This window comes from Pelophylax lessonae (assembly GCF_965119305.1).
Source record: "Pelophylax lessonae genome assembly, chromosome: 11".
NCBI classification, from domain to species: Eukaryota; Metazoa; Chordata; class Amphibia; order Anura; family Ranidae; genus Pelophylax; species Pelophylax lessonae.
Window position 1 is genome coordinate 153402579 of NC_138778.1, and position 18658 is coordinate 153421236.

General features: G+C 46.6%; 1 protein-coding gene across 1 annotated transcript in view; it reads left to right on the forward strand.

Annotated features, from left to right (window-relative positions):
* The first annotated feature begins 419 nt into the window (after positions 1-419).
* Positions 420-18658, forward strand: part of SNF8 (SNF8 subunit of ESCRT-II) — a 36137-nt gene continuing 17898 nt past the window's right edge. The window contains exons 1-4 of the mRNA XM_082272970.1: positions 420-580; positions 5141-5191; positions 9441-9579; positions 16334-16438. Of these exons, the coding sequence (XP_082129096.1) occupies positions 518-580; positions 5141-5191; positions 9441-9579; positions 16334-16438 (358 nt within the window). The 5' untranslated portion in view covers positions 420-517. The remainder of the gene's footprint in view (positions 581-5140; positions 5192-9440; positions 9580-16333; positions 16439-18658) is intronic.

Sequence of the window (18658 nt, forward strand, 5' to 3'; positions counted from 1 at the left end):
TTGTAACTGTACTGTCTCCCTTTTATATTGTAAAGCGCTGTGTAAACTGCTGGCGCTATAGAAATCCTGAATAATAATAATAATACCAACTTAAAGTGACACTCCCATATATTCCATAACTAAGACTTGTCATCAGATGGCAGGCCCCTCCATGATCCATCCCTGAAGTCACACTCCATCTGATGACAACCTCCTCTGCTCTGTTAACTCAGGTCTATCTGTAAAGTTTATTAATCACCATCTGTGTAATCAGAAGGGTCATATTGGAAGGCTCCACAACACCAACCAACAAAATGGCAACTTACCAGCGATCAGAGTGTCCTGTTTCAATGTACTTCCGCCGGAAGTGTACGCAATTAGCGTGTGGCGGAAGTAAATAGACGGTCTGGTCGTCTTCTCTATTGCAGTAATGCCTGCTCTAGCTGACGGGCTCTATGCTCTGGAGGCCGGAAGTGAGTGTGCCGCGGAATGGATGTGACATCACCGGAGGCTTTCTGAAGACCAGGAAGCGGCGTTTATGTCAGCTATGCACCGGAGAGGGGTGGGAGCGGGGGCCATAGCCAAGAAGAAGCTTGCTGAGGTGAAGGGCCCCGTGTGGGGGATGAGGGAGGGGTGCTGTAGTGTCTAGGATCTATGTAATGGCAGGGTGATAGTTGAGGGGTGTTTTGTAGGGAGAGTTGTGGGGGATTTGTCTGTGGAGGGGTCCTCTTCTGTCAGCACTGAGCAGATCAACTACAATAATCCTTATAAATCAGGATTCAGTCATCCACAGACCAGTGTGACTGGTTCTCTTTATGGTGGATCTGCAGACAGAACTTTTCTCTTCAGGACTTGTTTATAGTTGTAGCTGCTCTGAAAAGTGATCCACAGTGGATTATTTTTCAGAGGGCGACAACAAGTCACCTTGTCACGGCCTATTTGAACCCTCAAAGGGCTGTTTCACACCCTAACGCAGCTATGTCCAAACTATGGCCCTCCAGCTGTTCAGGAACTACAATTCCCATCATGCCTAGTCATGTCTGTGAATGTCAGAGATTTACAATGCCTCATGGGAATTGTAGTTCCTGAACCATTGGAGGGCCGTAGTTTGGACACCCCTGCCCTAACGCGTGCGTTCCTGGGTGTTCCCATCAGCTTATTCATTTCAACAGTCCGCCAAATGTGCTAAACTCCAAAAAACTACGACCGGCATGATTTTTAGAATAATTTTACCTTTGAGGGGCGTGGCCAAGATGGGCATGTGGGAGGAAGTGTCTCTCACAGCTCCGCAGCAGAACAGTCCAGCGATTCACCGGTGATCTGGGGCTCCCCAACTGGCTACCGACTCAGTCCTCCTCCCGGTCTGTCCGCCAGCGATCTGCAACAGGGATGGCAAAAAAAAAAGATTCCGCAGGTCTGGAATTCCAAGATGGCGCATCTACAGGTGGGGTCAGCAAAAAGACCCAAAAGAACCAGGGTAAGGATCCTCCATGGGACATGCTCTATTATACCCACAAACCTATGGGGGCTTCAGATTGTGCCACCAGAGGGACTTGTCAGAAGATGAGACACCGGGGCAGTCTGTAGGAGACATGACACATGGAAATGTTCCTGAGAGCAATGCAGAGATGATGCCCTCCCTGCCTCCAGATCCTGAAGCAGATGAGCAAGAGGAACCCATGATGGCTGCAATCCTGCGAGCGGTGCATATGTGTACGCCATCAGTTAACACACTCAAGGATCAGTTTGGGGGTCTGAGAGAAGAAGTGTCGCTGTTACGTCAGGACCTTCCAAAGATGCGGGAGCAGATGACTGCTGTGGAAAGCAGGGTTTGCAATATTGAAGATATGTTGTCACCAGTGGCAGGGGAAGTGCACACCAGCTAGGCAAAATTACCAACAACAGAGCAGGTTGTGTGGAAAATCGCCTGCGGCACAACAATATTATATTGTTGGGCTGCCAGAAAAAGCTGAGGGACAAGACCCAACCTCGTTCGTGGAAGGCTGGCCTATAGATTTATTCAGAAAGGATGCTTTCTCCCCTTATTTTACTGTCGAGAGGGCTCATCGCACTCTGAGTCGCCCGTTGCTCCCCCCTCAAGACTGATGCTGGCCCGTCTTTTGCACTATAGGGTTAGGGAAGCAGTGCTGTGTTGTGCCCAGGAACAAGCCAACGTTCAATATAATGGCACCAGGGTATCATTCTATCCCGATTTCTCTGTCTCTATGGAGGTGCAGAAATGCCGAGCCAAGTTTGCAGATGTGAAAAGGCGGTGGAGGAACCTGCAACTACCTTATGCAATGTTATACCCTGCAAAGCTGCGTGTCACTGCTATCGGGCAGGCACACGTCTTTGAATCAGCCAAGGAGGCTGCTGCATGGCTAGATCGCAGTGAGCAGGCCCTACACCATCGCAGGGACAACAAAGAAGGGGATTGATATTTGACATTCCATTGCAAGTTGGTGGGACTAGCTCCTAATCGATGAGGGCTCTAATAGGCTCCATAAAAAATTTTCCTTTTCAAATATCTGAATAAGTTTTTTTTTCTGCTGGGAGACATGATATTGTCTATTGAGCGGTGAGCTACACTACGATTTACCACAGTTTGTCTTGTTAAAGCGGAGTTCCGCCTTCCCCCTCCAAAAATTAAAAATCAGCAGAAACACATACTGTAGCTTCTGACTTTTAATATTAGGACACTTAAGCCCTGTACACACGTAGCGATTGTCGGTCGAACGATCGGCCGTCTTTTGTCCGGTGCTGTCCTGTCGGTTGAAAAGTGCTAAAAACTGCACACAAATTTTGTCGGCCAACAACAGCCGACTGCAGAAGTGATGTCATGTGATGGTTAACTTTCTGTGTGTTTTTTCTTCTCTGAGCATGCCCAGTCTTGCTCATCTGCTGTTTGTCGGCCGAATTCTGTACTGACTGAGGAACAATCGGCCGTTCTGGTGTTGGCCAACAAAAATTTTATAGCATGCACACCAGATTCTGTTCGGCCGAAAAGTCGCAGTCGGTTGTTGGAAGCATCATACTAACAAGCTGACAATCGGCCGATCGGACGATGGCCTAATATCAATCGCTACGTGTGTACGGGCCTTTACCTGTCCTGGAGTCCAGCGATGTCGGCACTGTAGCTGATGTTTCCATTGGCTGTTGGGTGCTGCCACCGCCATTCCCGGTCATTTCCCTCAGCTGCTGCACAGCCCCTTTCACTTGACTGTGTCGCGTTTGGCATCAGTACTGCTCTTCAAACATGACCCGTGTGTAATTTGATGTTTTTTTTTTTTTATAAAAAAAAATGAATTTGCAATCGTGGAAAATATGATTGTGTTTTTACCAAATCAGTACTTTCCTCGTTGTGCTAGACAAAAATTTTGAATTGCACGATCAATTATGTAATTGATCATTCACTTCTGGGTTCTACATGAGTATTACATTTCCATAGCATAATGTAGATCTCCTTGAGACCAGTTAAGAGGCACAGCCATTTCATTGTGATAAATGAAGGAGCGGACTGTGCTCAACATTGTGCATAGACTTCTTGGGGCTCCAGGGGACACAGTGAGTTGCAAAACTAGAATTGCAAATGTATCGTCATCTGCCTGGACGGGGTATGGCAGGGGAGTGTGAATCATAAGACTTTTTACATATACAAAACCTGTTGGGTAAAACACCTCACATGACTTTTTTTACATATTAGAACAGGGAAAAGTTGGTTCCTATATCAGACTTTACCTACAGATCAAGGTGATATGCTTAAAGTGGAGCCCCACCCAAAAGGGGAATCTCCGCTTGTTTGCACCCTACCCCCCTCCACTGCAACATTTTGGTACTTTTTGGAGGAAAGGGGGGGGGGGAGTGGTTTTGACAGGTACCTGCTCCCACTTCGGGGTAAGATTGGCAGTCAGACATTTCCAGCCCCTCCTATCGCCTCTGCCTTCTGGGACAGGTCCCAGAAGACGTAGGACAATTCAGAAAGCGCAGAGCGACTCGCGCATGCACAGTAGGAAACGGGCTACGAAGCCGCAAGGCTTCACTACCTGTTTCCCTTACTACAGATGCCGGCGCCTGCACCCAAATTCGATTGAAGATCCCTGGACAGGTAAGTGTCCTTATATTAAAAGTCAGCAACTGACCTTTAATTTTTTCAGAAGGAGCCTGGAGCTCCTCTTTTAAAATGGTTGTAAACCTCAGACGGGAAATATGAACAAAGCATATCCCTCTATAATGTGTACGTGTCTCAATCCAGAGCACTAATTGTAATTTCTGTCTGCTGCTTCGTTTCTCTGCTATCAGCATGAGTCACTTCTGAAAAGTTTTCCTGACACCAAGAGAAAAATAGTGATGGGAGGGATCTCCAGTTGATTGACATCCTCAGTTCTGTTCCTGTGTGCTGTGTGGAAAGGGGTGTGTCTCTTTCCTCCAGTCAGCTCTTGGGGCTCTCCTCACTGAGCTCTGCAGTGTGTAACCTAAGCTCTCCGCCCCCTTTTTTCTAAACTGACAAGATTTATGAATTCTGCACTTTGAACCGATATAGAGAATACTGCAGATAAACAGGTACAACTTATTTTAGATAATTTTGTTTCACCTCTATCACCTGAGGCCAATCACCTCACTGGGTAAGGGTTTACAACCACTCTTAATGTCACAGAACATCGACATGGTGTGAAATATTCCTGGAATCTTAATGACTAAAAATGTGGTTTTGTTGCATGCAAACATTTCCCACCACCTCATTACATGACATTAGAATTGGGTGTTCCAGATTAGATACCAATGATTAGACCCTTTTTAGGGAAGATGCAGGTGGAATATTAACTCTTGCAAAAATTGGTGTCAAAGGGCATTCATGTATAAGCAGATAGAGATTGACGCAATTTATTCTGTATGGAAGGTGTCATAAAAAAGCCTGTCTAAAAAAAGAATATTAGAAGAGCCTCACAACACTTGTGAAGCATGGTGGTGAAAATGTTATTGGGGGGAGGATGTACTGCTTCTGGGCATAGGCAGCTTGCAGTCATCGAGTCAACTATACATTATTTTTTTATTTTTTTTTTTTTTTAAGAAAATGAATGTAAGGTTCTTCAAAGGCAAAGTTATTCTGGTGCTGGAGTTTATTCAACTCAAATGTTTAATTGAAATGACTTTTATCTTTCAGGCCAAATACAAAGAACGAGGAAATGTCTTGGCTGAGGACCAGCTTGTACAGGTGAATAAGACTGACGTTTGTTAACAATTTGTTTATATTAATAGCTTCCTTTTCCTAACATTCCTTTAGCTCTGTTGTACACAATTGCCTTATGTGTCTGGAATATGCAAAGTGGGATATTGGCCAAACAAGACAGTCCCTCTCTCTGCAGCCTAAGCTGCACTGTATACGACTGGATAGGAGTATGAAAATGAGACTGATTACACAGTATGTACTTTGTTTCATTCACAAACTGACAGTAAACACAGTTTGCTTTGTGTCAGTGATGAAAATAGAGAAGCGATTGGTACTGATCTCTGACTGTATTCTTTCAGGAAAGGAAGGGGGGTTGGTGCCAGCACGCCACCCCCGGCAGATTTGACAGCGGCTGCAACCCGCGAGAGGGGGGAAGAGTGTCAGAGAGCAGCGGGGCAGCTGGTACCCTGGGAGCTGTGGGACACTGCAAGGGGGGTAAACATGTGTTTACCAGCCCCCCCCCCCCCATTCCGACGGATTTTACAGTGGCTGCAGTCTGCAGGAGGGAGAGTCAGAGCAGCGGGCCGCCCATACATCAGGAGCTGTGGGGCACTGAATGGGGGGTCAGAAAGCTGTGGGGGTGGTAAATGTGTTTACCAACCCCCCTCCCGCTCTCCATCCTGACAGATCTGTGAGTGCTGCTCCATGCTGACAGATCGGAATTGGTTAGCATGGAAAACTGGCACAAGGGCAGAGGAGGGAATTGGTTAGCATGGAAAACTGGCACGAGGGCAGAGGAGGGAATTGGTTAGCATGGAAAACTGGCACGAGGGCAGAGGAGGGAAGCTGATGTCTACAGGGCAGCTGCAAGGGGATCTGGTTTGGGAGGGGGAGATGGTTCGGTACTGGGGGGGGGTAGGTAGGAGGAGGTGGGGGGGGTGAAGTGGCAGGTAAGGGGTGTGTTAGAGGAGGGTAGAAGGGCAACTTGGATGCCAGAAAAGGCAGGTGGAGTAAAGGGTTACATGGCACAGTGAAGCGGCTACAAGGGGTGGGGGGGGGGATGTGACATTTTAGGTAAATGGCTCCGATCAGTGGCTTATCAGCGGAACATTTCCAATATAAGTTTATGGTCACTGAAGTGACCATGAGCTTATAGCAGAGGAGGAATGTAGGTAGGTACGACGTACAGACCTGGCTAGCTGGAAGCAGTGCTGTAGATCCTTACGTCATACGGACCAGGCAGTGAAAAGGTTAAAGAGCAAGTAAAGTCAGAGTGTTTTTTTTTTTTTGTTTTTTTTTTTGCTACCTGAAAAGTAAAGGCATATATGTGCTAGTATGCATTGCATATTAGCACGTTAGGTGACCGTTCCCTCCAAACGAAGCCCTCGTCGTCCCCGCTGGTGGCCCGCATCCATCTTCACCCATCTTCTTTCCGGGTCCGCAGACTCCGGCTGTGCTACTGGTTGGTGCAGCGTGACGTCACTTCCGCGCATGCCCACGGGAGCCGCTGGTTGCGGCACAGGGCTCTGAAGAACCGGCACGGGCTGCCGTCCTTCAGAGCTCATGTGCCGATATACAGTAAATATCTCCTAAATGGTGCAAGTTTAGGAGATATTTACAGTACCTATAGGTAAGCCTATAATAAGGCTTACCTATAGGTACAAGTCAGAGATGGGGGTTTACAACCTCTTTAATGATTGTGCTGTCTACTTGCGTTCTCCCATTTTTCTCCCTGTGAATGTGACAGTTACCCTTGCCAATGGGAATGATAGAAGGTGGATTATGGAGTAGAGCTTCACAATTCTGGATAAAATGAGATTCACTATTTTTTTTTTTTGCTTAGAAAAAAGATTACGATTCTCGGCATATCATCTTTTACATTATACAAAAAAATCGGGCTAACTTTACTGCTTAGTTTTTTTTTTTTTGTTTTTTTTTGCTTCATCAATGTGTAATTTTTTTTTTTTTTTTTTTTTAAATTGTGTTTGAAAGACCGTTGCGCAAATACAGTGTGACATAAAATATTTCCACGACAGCCATTTTATTTTCTGTGGTCTCTGCTAAAAAAAATATATATATAATGTTTGGGGGTTCTAATTGATTTTCTAGCAAAAAAAAACAGATTTTAACTTGTAAGCAACAAGTGTCAGAAAAAGGCTTAGTCTTTAAAGCGGAGTTCCACCCTCTTTTTCAACTAAACGGATTTGAGTAGGCATATGCTTTTTTGGGGGTCACTTACCTTATTTTAGGGGAGTCTTTGTCCGACTTCCTCCTTCTGCAGCTGCGGCCCCGGACGTCACTTCCAGTTTCGCATTGCATCCTGGGAGATGTGTGTCATCAATCCCAGGAGAAAATAGGCATGGCCAGCTGCTCCTCTGATTGCCGATCGCAATTGACAGCGCATGCGCGAGATTGTGATCGGCATTCTGGGTAGCCAGAAATCGGGAAGAAGGACACAGCGGGGGACACAGCGGCTTCAGACGCCCACACTGGAGTCGGGTCGCACTCTGCAATCTATTTTGAAGGTAAGAAATTATCAGCAATTAAAAACTGTACTGTAATGTGAGGATAGTGTTAATGTAATTGGCCATTTGTTAGTATTAATGGAGTATTTTTAGTTTTGGCCGGAACTACGCTTTAAGTGGTTAAACTGACCTCATTTGAAGACCGAAGTTCATCCCTGATCCCTTTTTTTAATTTTTTGATCCCTAAAATAAACTATTATTAAATTATACATTATAAAACCTGTTTATAGTTGTCTCCCTGCGCTGAGCAATGTTAATAAACAGTTGCCAGAGACTCTTCTCTTTTTTGTTTTTTTCTGACAGCTGTGAGTGAGCAGAGAATGGCTCTGCACTGTAAGAATCATGTAAATGCCTTATTAAGATAGTAAGGGGGTTGAATCGAGATCGCAATTTTTTTTTTTTTTTTTTTTTTTTAACGATTATCTGTGCAGCTCTATTATGGCGTAAGCACAGATATTGGGAGTGTAACACACGTCTGCACATAATGCTGCATCTCTGCAATCTGCTGATTTTTTTTTTTTTATTTTTTTTTAATTCTATTTTATATAGAGTATATTGCCTAATCCCAACCTTTTTTCTTTGAACATGGGTATATCTGACCCTTTATCTCTGAACAGAGATCTGCCCGTTAAAGGAAACTGGGAGAATTATGGAGGCTGGCATTACTGACCTCTCCTTCTCAAAATGCTAGTTATCCTTCCTGTCAGGCTGATCTTTAGCACTTTCCTATCTGGTATGTTTAGGGCTAGCTATACATTATACATTTTTCTTTCCTTCAACCAGAGGTTGAAGGAGAGAAAATTGCTTGATTTCTCCCTTCAATGCAGTCAGTGTCGATGGGGGAAACTCTCCAGGGGAGCTATTGTATTCTGACCGAGGAAGGTTTTCCAGACATCAGAATAAAATGATCACTGCTGGTAGCTATCGAACAAGGGAAAAACAACAATCTGGTTGAATTGAAGCCAATTGCTGGATTGACTTCGGTACTACCAGCCTGCCCATAGATGGGCCGATTTCGGTTGAACTGGTCGAATTTTGATTTATTTATGCCCGGCCTAAGGATTCTAGCCACACCTTAATTTGAATTCTTCTTAAAGCCTGCTACACACTAATAGTTAGCCGCTGTACTAACTATCTGATGTTAGTACAGAGATCTCCCCTGCTGAGCTGTTGTGTTCTGACAGGGGACAAACCCCCCCCCCCCCCGCCTCCAAAACACTCCGGTCAGCGCTCTCAGCCGTTGGCTGAGAGTGCAGATCGGGAGCTGGTCAGCTGCTGGTTTTTCAACATGCTTGTCAGGCAGAAGCCGGACAAACGGCAGCCTTTTGTGGGACCGACTGCCATACACACATCCAAATGTCGGCTGGTTTTTATTGAACCGGCCGATGTCACCCAACATTCAGCCCATGTGTACTAGCAATTTGCAATGTGTACTGCAATAGCTGTGGGCATTTGGCCCATGTGTACTAGGCTTTAGGGTCGATGGAAAAGTACTGAAGACAGGAACAACCAGGCAACTAGTATTTTCAGAAGAAGTTCAGCAAGGGCAGTCCCTGTTTCTGCCCAGCTTTCTGGGTGCTGCTATATCACCCTGTGAAAAACAATACTTTTTAGAGGAAGGAAAATATTCCCACCTATCTGAAAGAGACCCAAGTTTCTGATTTTGATAAAAGTTTGCTATAAGTAGTTCTTAAAATGAATGGCAGGGAACCAATGTTTCTGGATTTGTTAGACAAAAGTTTTAATCCGCTCTCTTTACTGTGTTACAGATGTCAAAACAGTTGGAGATGTTTAAAACCAATCTTGAAGAGTTTGCCAGTAAACACAAGCAAGAAATCCGGAAGAATCCTCAGTTCAGGGTCCAGTTCCAAGATATGTGTGCAACAATTGGAGTGGACCCACTGGCCTGTAAGTTGATGAACTTTTTGTCTCTTTTCTCTTCGGCCTGTTTCACAGAGACTTCAGCTTGTACAAGAACAGTTTGAACAGCAAGCGTTGACAAAGCATTTGCAGAGCTTTCAGCAAGCTTTGTACCTTTTTTTTTTTTTTTTTTTTTTTTTTTTAACTACAGTTGGTAAATGTTGAACACAGATCCTAATGGGAGCAATGTGGCCAGCTGGTCTTTGATAGTCTATATGGCCTTGGAGGACCAGAGTGATGTCAAGATGTAACTTTCGGTCCAGGGTGGAAGGATCCAGGATGGAAACACTTTTACTTAAAAAAAAAAAAAAATGATCAAAATGATTTTTTTCTTTCATTCATTGATTTACACAGCTCCTGGTCTTCTTAACCATTGGGTTATACTGCCCCCTACAGGAGTAGATCTCTAGATAGAAAAAAAAGTCTGGCTGCACCTATTGGCAGTCCCAGGGGGTATGCTCCCTCGCTCGGCTATAGGTACCCTGTTTTTTTTTTCTGCCTAGTAAGGACCTAGTTCTTTTTAGATAGAATTTTATTTTTCTCCTGGATTTTATCCTGTGAGATCTACAATTAACTGCCAGACTGGGCGACGGGCTGGATAATCTAGATCCAGTGGTCACCCAAGTCTGGCCGGCGAGCGTGCGCAGACCTCGGCTTCGCGCTAGGTTGGCCGCGCCCCACCAGACGGGGGCTGGCCTGCGAGTTAAGTACCTCGCAAGGTCGCATACGACCGGGTCTCGGCCCAAGTCGCAGCATTTTTCCTGGCCAACAGCCCCCCCATTTCGATGGAGGGGAGGTTCTGTCTGGAGCAGTGCCCGCCTGGTTCCTGGTATGGTAAGTTACTGCCTCCCCTCTACCCCTGGAGGGTTTTGGGGTAAATGTGGGCCCCTCCATGGGACGGTCTGACCCCTGGGTTCCCCTCCTTCCCGTCACGCACCTCCCTCATCGGTCTGGTGGTCCCTGTGGGCCATCTCTCCCCCTATCCGTCCCCCCTCCACTGACGCTGGGGCTGTGAGGTGGCTTAGTCCACCGCCTAGGGGGGGGGGGGGGCTGCGCTGCCGACGACTGGGCAGTTGGCTGTGGGGAGGGGGCTGTACCTGGTGGGGGCCCCTGCCAGGGCCCCCCCTTCCTGCCTGTGTTTGTTTTCTGAGGCCTAGGGATCCCTCCTGGGTCCCTGGGAGCCTCGTGGTGCCACGCAAGGCCACCATTATCTTGTAGCATGCGTGCTTAATGCACAGCGGCCATGTTTGTGTAGTCCTGCGGCCATTTTTAGATGGTTTGCTATTAAAAAAAATAGCGGCGGCCATGGCAGTGGAGCCCTCTGGGTGGCGATTTGCAGTGGTGGGAGCCCCTCCTCCCCTTGTGCTGACTCCTGGATCTTTTCATTCCCTAATCGCCGTTCGTGCAGTCTAGATTAACCTTGTAGCTGCGGTGCCTGGTTTCTATGGGGTGGTGAGTCTGGTGGAGTTCTCTACCCCTCTACTTATGATCGATTGGTGCTCTGTGGCTGGCAGCAGGTGGGCTGCCAGAGCGGTGGGGGTCTTCCTTAGCAGTGTTTTTACACTTTTTTTGTGGGGTCCCCCTGGTGACTCAAGGAGTCTTTGGAGCACTTCTCCCCACCTGATCCCCTCTGAGGCTGCGGGCCTTCCAAATCCCATCCATCTATCCATGCACTGTCGGCAATCCTGGAGTCCTTGGTATCCCAGGTGGAGGTGGCTTTTGGGTAAAGGGCTGGCAAAAAGCGCCCCCTGCCTAATTGCCTCATCATCCCGCCACCAGATCCTGAATCCGATTCGGCCGCCACGGATGTGGGTCACTTTGCTGAATCTGCGACCACGCGCCCTGAATCCTCAGATAGTGAGGAGGGTTCCTCCACTTCTGCAACCGCGTAAGACAAGGCGCTGGTGGACGCACTGATTGTAGCTGTGCGTGAGACCTTAAAGATGGAGGACGCAGCTTAAGGTGTGGCGGAGGCGCAGGTTCCCCCTTTTGGCATTCACAAGCCATCCAGAGTGGAAAAAGTTATTCCCTTTCCCTTCCTATTTTGACAGAATTGTCACTAAATAGTGGGGATGACCAAAGCGATACCCCTATGAGTAGTCTTTTCTTAAGAAGTGGACTGTTCCACTGGTGGTGGGCCCTTTGGTTCCCGGATTAAACAAGGCAACCATGATTCCAGTTAGATTCCCTGGCCTTTAAGGAACCAGCTGACAGGAAGGCAGAGGCTGTGGCTCGCAATATGGTACACCCTGGGTGGCTCGGCACTGAGGCAGATATTCACCATTGCACTGGTGTCGCAGACTCTGTCCGAATAGGCTAGGCTTTTGCGCCGTGACCTGGAGGGGGAGTAGGTCACCCCTGCCTTTGCTGAGCTGGCGGACCAGCTTGTCCAAGGGCTGCAGTTTATCTATTCTCTTTGGATGCGGTTCCTCTAGTGGCTCAGCTCTCTGACATGGGCCCTTCTTCTCGGCTCATAAGAAGTCTTTTCGTCCCTCAAGGGCGACAAGGGATCTAAGCCCTTTGCGAACTTGGTCTGGCAAGTCGAGAGTGGGCTTCTCCAGAACTGCGGACAAGGCCCCTTCAGCATGTAGGTGCGCCCTCACCTGTATCTGGGGTGGAGGGACGTATTCGCTGTTTCCCTGACCCGTGGACTCCCCTGGTACAAGTCAGGTGGGTCCACAAGGTCATTTGGTCTGGCTACAAGATTGAGTTTCGTTCTTACCCTCCGGTAAGTTTCTTCCTTCAAACGTGCGACTGTCCCCGCTCCGCTTACAGGCTCTTTTTGGGGGAGGTGCAAGACCTATTAATTTAATGGGTGATGGTTCCTGTTCTGACTTCGTTTTTCAGGGGTTTTTACTCAAACCTGTTTACAGTCCCCAGGAAGGAAGGCAAGATGCGTCCAATTCTGGACCTCAAGGCGCTGATTTGCTTTGTGCGGGTGTTGAATTTCAGAATGGAGTCCGTTCGCACGGTGGTGGCTTCCATGCATCAGGGGGATTTTTTTCTTGCCTCCTTCGAGATCAAGGATGCTTAACCCTCACATTCCATTTGTGTCAAAATCTCCAGCGCTTCCTCCGCTTTTGTTGTGGAAGAGGAGCATTATCAGTTTGTGGTGTTACCCTTTGGTCTTGCTTCTGCTCCTCGGGTCTTCACGAAAGTGTTGGCCCTGGTGCTAGCATTGTTACGCCAATGGAGGATCGCAGTACTGGGCTACTTGGACAACCTCCTTCTGCGAGCGGAGTCTCCTACTGCTCTGGTGGAAAACCTGGAAATCACCATACGAGCTTGAGGGTGTTTGGCTGGATTCTGAATTTTCAGAAGTCTGCTTTAGTTCCGTCCACAAAACTGGACTATCTGGGTCTAACTCTGGACTCTGCCTTAGCCAGAGTGCTCCTTCCTCTGGACAAACTCCAGAAACTGTAGACTGTAATTTTGTCTCTTGCTGCCCAGTAGATGCTAAGCCTGAAGTAGATGATAAGCCTTTTTTTAGGTGGTTCCGTTTGCACAGTTCCATACAAGGTGCCTGCAAGGGATACTCTGGCCAAATAGGACAAGAATCCGCAGTCTCTGGACAATGTCATCTGGCTGAGCGGGGGAACGAAAGAGTCCCTGATATGGTGGCTTCGTTCTTTGGCGCTTCAGCTGGGCAACTCCTTCTTCTCCTTGTATTGGATAGTGGTCACCACAGATGCCAGCCTGTCCGGCTGGAGAGGCATCCTCTGCAAAATGTCTGCTCAGAGGGTCTGGACACTGGAAGAGTCCAGACTACCAATCAATGTCTTGGTACTCTGCATGATCAGACTGTGCCTGGAACATTGGATGAATCGTCAAATGCGCATTCAATCCGACAATGCCATGGCTTATGTCAATCAGCAGGGGGGCACAAGAAGTATCCTGGTAGCTCTGGAGGAAGCTGGCATTCTAAGGTGGGCAGAATGGTTCGTTCCAGCCCCCTCCGCCATACAAATTCCCGGGGTGGAAAACTGGCAGGCGTATTACCTCAGTCGGCAGGCGTTGGACGAAGGGGAGTGGTCCCTTCATCCGGAGCCGTTTCATCTCTGGTGGGGCATCCCCAAGGTGGATCTGTTGGTGTTTTGGCTCAACGGAAAGGTGCAGAGGTTTGTGGCTCGGTCACGGGGTCCTCTGGGGGACGCCATGGATGCGCTGGTGGCCCTGTGGGATCAGTATCGTCTGATTTATGCCTTCACTCCTCTCAAGCTTCTGCCAAGACTTCTATGCAGGATTGAGACAAAGGGATTCCGGTCATCTTGGTGGCCCTGGATTGGCCTCACCAGGCTTGATACACTGATCTGGTGTGGCTGGTTGCTGGCGTTCCTTGGAAGCTTCCTCTCGGGGAGGTTCTGCTGTCCCAAGGACCAATCTGCCATCCTGCTTTACAGTCACTGGCTTTGATGGCTTGGCTGTTGAACGTCAGGTGTTGATGGATAGTCAGTGATTCCAACGCTGTTAAAAGCTAGGAAATCCACTTCTAGGAAGATACATTATCGTACGTGCAAGACATGCATTGCCTTGTGTGAATCTCTCTTGGGTTTCTTCCTCGCTCTTTTTTTTTTGGTGTCTCAGATCTTGACCTTTCTTCAACGGGGGGTTGAGCAGAAACTGGCCTTGAGTACTATCAAGCGTCAGGTGTTGTCCTTATTGGTCTTCTTTCAACGGTCCTTGGTGCATACTTTTCTTCAGGAAGTAAGGCACTTGACTTCTCCAGTGCGGTCGCTGTTGCCGCCTTGGGACCTCAATTTGGTGCTCTCAGTCCTCCAGGCGCCTCCTTTTGAGAATCATCGGAAGATTCCCCTTTCTCACGCTGTCCCAGAAGGGGGGCCTTTTTGGTGGCTTTCACCATTGTGCTCAGGGTGTCGGAATTGGCGATGTTACCCTGACGTTCACCTTACACTTGGTGGTTCACAGTGATGAGGTGGTTCTTCGCCCCTGTCCGTCGTTTCTTCCTCAGGTTGTCTCTGGTTTTTGTTTGAATTAAGACATTGTGTTGCCTTCCCTGTGTCCCAGGCCAAAACATCCAAAGGAATTTACTTTGCAATCCTTGGATGTGGTCCAGGCAATTGGGGTGTACCTGGCAGCTTTTAGGAAATCGGGCTCCCTATTTGTGCTTCCTGATGGGCCTTGAAAAGGTTTGTCCGCTTCCTCTGCGACCATTTTCTGATGGATCAGACAGACGGTGATTCAGGCCTATTCCATCAAGGGTCAGGTTCCTCCTTTCACAGGCGGCCACCTGGTCGTTGGTGAACACTTTCACAAAGTTCTATAAAGTGGATGTGTTGGCATCTGCGAATGCGTCCTTTGGCAGCAAGAATTTTGCAGGCTGCTGTTTAGAGGACCTGGTCCTCTTTAGGGTGTATTGTTGTTTTCAGGTGGGCTCCAGTTGTTTTGGTTGAGCTCCTGTTTACCTGGTTGGCTATAGTTAGCTTTGGGAATTTCTTTTCCGCTGTTCCCACCCCTCATGTTTAACACTGCTTTGGGACGTCCCAATGGTTAAGAAGATGAGGAGCTGTGTCCATCAATGAACGAAAGAGAAAATGAGATTTTTGACTTTCCGTAAAATCAATTTCTCTGATGTTCATTGACAGACACAGCACCCACCCCTCTGTGGAGTTGTAATTCTTCTGACACTGCTTGTAACTAAACTGAGTACCTATAGCCGAGAGAGGGAGTATACCCTGGGACTGCCCATAGGCATAGCCAGACTTTTTATTCCTGCCTTGTGTCCTACTCCTGTAGGGGGCAGTGTAACCCAATGGTTAAGATGGTGTGTGTGTACAGCAGCTAAGCACTTCTGTGATCATTTTTAATATATTGTGCTGACCGTTGCCATTTGTTGCACATTAATGTAGTTTTAGGAGTGGGGGGAGAACACTGTTTTAAGTACTTATTGCACTTTAGTACATTATACTTTCACAGTATTTAAAGGCGTGGGTCATTTTAATAGCGCTGTCCCTTTTTTCAAAATTTAAAAAGAATCCAAAACCTAATGCAATGAATATACACTATATGCAATACTTCATGTTAACCTATCGGTAAAAAAAAATTTTTAACTTTTTTTTTTTTTTTTTTTTTCCTATAACTTTAAAAATATATACAAAACCCCTTTAAACATTGCCTTTTAAGTCCTAAATGAGGTTTAAAAAATAAAAATATGTACAAACACCCTAAATGTTCCCTTTAACTCCCTGTAATGACCTGAAATTTGCAGGCATACCAGGTGCAACACCTAAAGTGGATATAACCAGTAAAGTGAACAGCCTCAGGTAATATACAGAGATTAAACAAATCTCCCTACATAAGTTTTTTACATGCTTATCTGCTGTCTTTAGAAAGTGCACATCGTGTTAGAGATTTTTTTCTTCCTGTGAATAGACCAGCTCTCTGCTAATCAATTTATAGCACCCACCCTGACACAAATTGCAGCCTGGTATCTCCGTTGATTTGTCAGAATTTATCATGCTGATAACAGAGGAACAGAGCAACAGAAAGACACGGGAGTTAGTGCTTTGGAGAAAGATAAGAAAACACTGTAGATTTCATGAATCAGGTTTTACATCCACTTTACCGAGGTGAGCTTGCATCTGTGGGAAGGGTGGGTTAGGTTAGGTCAGGGGAGGGGGCCAAAAATAAGTGCACGTATCCGTTAATGGTTGAGGCTGTAACCATATTTTAAAGGATTTTTCTTTGAATTTGTTTTTAATTCATAATTTTTTTGCCTTTTCAGCTGGGAAAGGATTTTGGTCAGAAATGCTTGGCGTGGGTGACTTTTATTATGAGCTCGGTGTGCAGATAGTTGAAGTCTGCCTGGCTTTAAAGCACTACAATGGAGGTGAGTGCAGGGGAGAGTATTTGGTAAATGTTAATTGTTTATTTGTAATTGATTGCAGTGCCCATCCCAGTTGTCAGCACTTGTTAGGCTGCCCATACATTATACAATTTTCTTTTACAATTTCCATTTAGATTTACCAAAACCATATAATATGAGGTCAGACCTAAACACTTGCAATTTGTATGCAATCAGGCAGGCCCTTGCACTATATGGTTGAAGCTAAACAAAATGGTATAATTTATGGCTAGCCTTAGTAAATGCATTGTGATTTTTTTATTTTTTTGCCCATTGAGAGACACAGCAAATGGTAATTCTTTGGCTTATACTGCTGCCATCAGAATGATTGGACACTACCAAACAAAGGTATCTGCAGAGCACTTTACAGGTCCAGAGCCTTTGGCGTTATACTTGCTCTGTCTCAGGGGACTCCTTCCTGTGAGCAGGCAATTCGAGCCAGGCACTATTTTTATTGGTTGCTGTGCACCTCATTTTAATTTCCCATTTTCTGCAAACTTGCTGAGAGAGTTTAAAGCAGAGTGCTGATGTAATTCCTGTGGGTGATCCTCAAGTGTGCCCCCTGATGAGCCAGTTTACATAGTGTAGAATCATGTGTCCTGTTGGAGTATATCCCCTCTTTAGAGTCTTCTCTGGCTTCCTCGGATGTTGCTCAGCCTATTCCCCACTCTCTTATTTTTCCCACAGTCATCTAAGACTGTCACAGATTGCCTAGCTAAATCCTGACTGACTGTAGAGGCCGCAAACATGCTGCCTCCCTTTCCCCTACAGCGCCTGATCTACCTGTAGCCTTGGCTGCTGCCATGTCTTTGGTTGTGGAAGCTTTGTCTAATGAAACCACTGACTGATAAGCAGTCTTCCTCTATCATTCTTAAATTAGGAGGTTGTTTTGCCTGTTATTGATTAGGTGCACCACACCCATATTCTGGAAGATCAATTTACTAGTGCTGTGTCTGGCCTTGGCTCCTACAGGGCTACTTAAGCCTGGTACACACTATTATTTATTTTTCGGGCTGAAGGAAAAAAAAACTGTCAGCGCCGGAGGAGCCACTGTACTAACACAATGTTAGTACAGTAATCTCCCTTGCTGTGCTATTGTGTTCTGACAGAGGGATGCCCCCTACCCCCCCCCCCTGCCGGAACACACCGGTCAGCGCTGTAAGCCATTAGTTGAGAGTGCTGATCAGGAGCTGATCGGCAGACTTTGTTCGGTCATTCCCCATTGACAGAAGCCGGCCGGTTTCTATTGGCCCATTCGGCCCATTTATACAAGGCTTAAGGCCTGGTTCACACCTATGCTTTTTGTGCTTTTTTGCAGAAATGCACTTTAGTCAGTTTATTAACATGGTTTCCTATGGGATATGTTCACATCTATGGGTTTTCTTCAGTTGCTGCTCATTTGGAAAGGGTCAGGTGCATTCTTGGTTCAATCGCATTCCGTGGACTCACTGCGGAAACGCATTTAGTGCATGTAGAGCAAGCGCCCCCTCCAGAACCATACCAGGCCACATGCCCTCAACATGGGGGGGGTGGGTACTTTGGGGCCCCAATGCACCTTGTCCCACCTCCCAATGTGAATGGGTATCGGGTACATCCTACCCTTACCCATTCACCAAGTCCTTTATTAACAAATAAAAAAAAATGCGTCCCTCGGTGTACACCCTGTTCCAAATTATTATGCAAATTCTATTTCCGTGTCACAAAGATTAAATATTTTAGTTTTCAGTTAACTCATGGGTGGCATTGTGTCTCAGGGCTCTTTTTTGATCACTGAAAACAATCTCGGACACCTGTGAAAATTAGATTGCCAGGTGAGCCCAATTTAAGGAAAAACTACTAAAGGAGGGTGTTCCACATTATTAGCCACTTCAATACCGGGCACTTTTCCCCCTTCCCGCCCAGGCCAATTTATAGCTTTTAGCGCTGTTGCATTTTGAATGACAATTGCGCAGTCATGCAACACTGTACCTAAACCAAATGCATGTCGTTTTTTTTCCCACAAATAGAGCTTTCTTTTGGTGGTATTTGATCACCGCACGTTTTTTTTGCTAAACGAATGAAAAGTTTGGAGAAAAAGTTTTGAGAAAAGCCGATCAACGGCTCTTCCTATTTACAATGTGACCAGCCGTGATTGGACACAGCTGGTCACATGGTAAAGAGCCTACGTCAGTAGGCTCTTTACCGAGATCGGAGATGCTGTGTGTC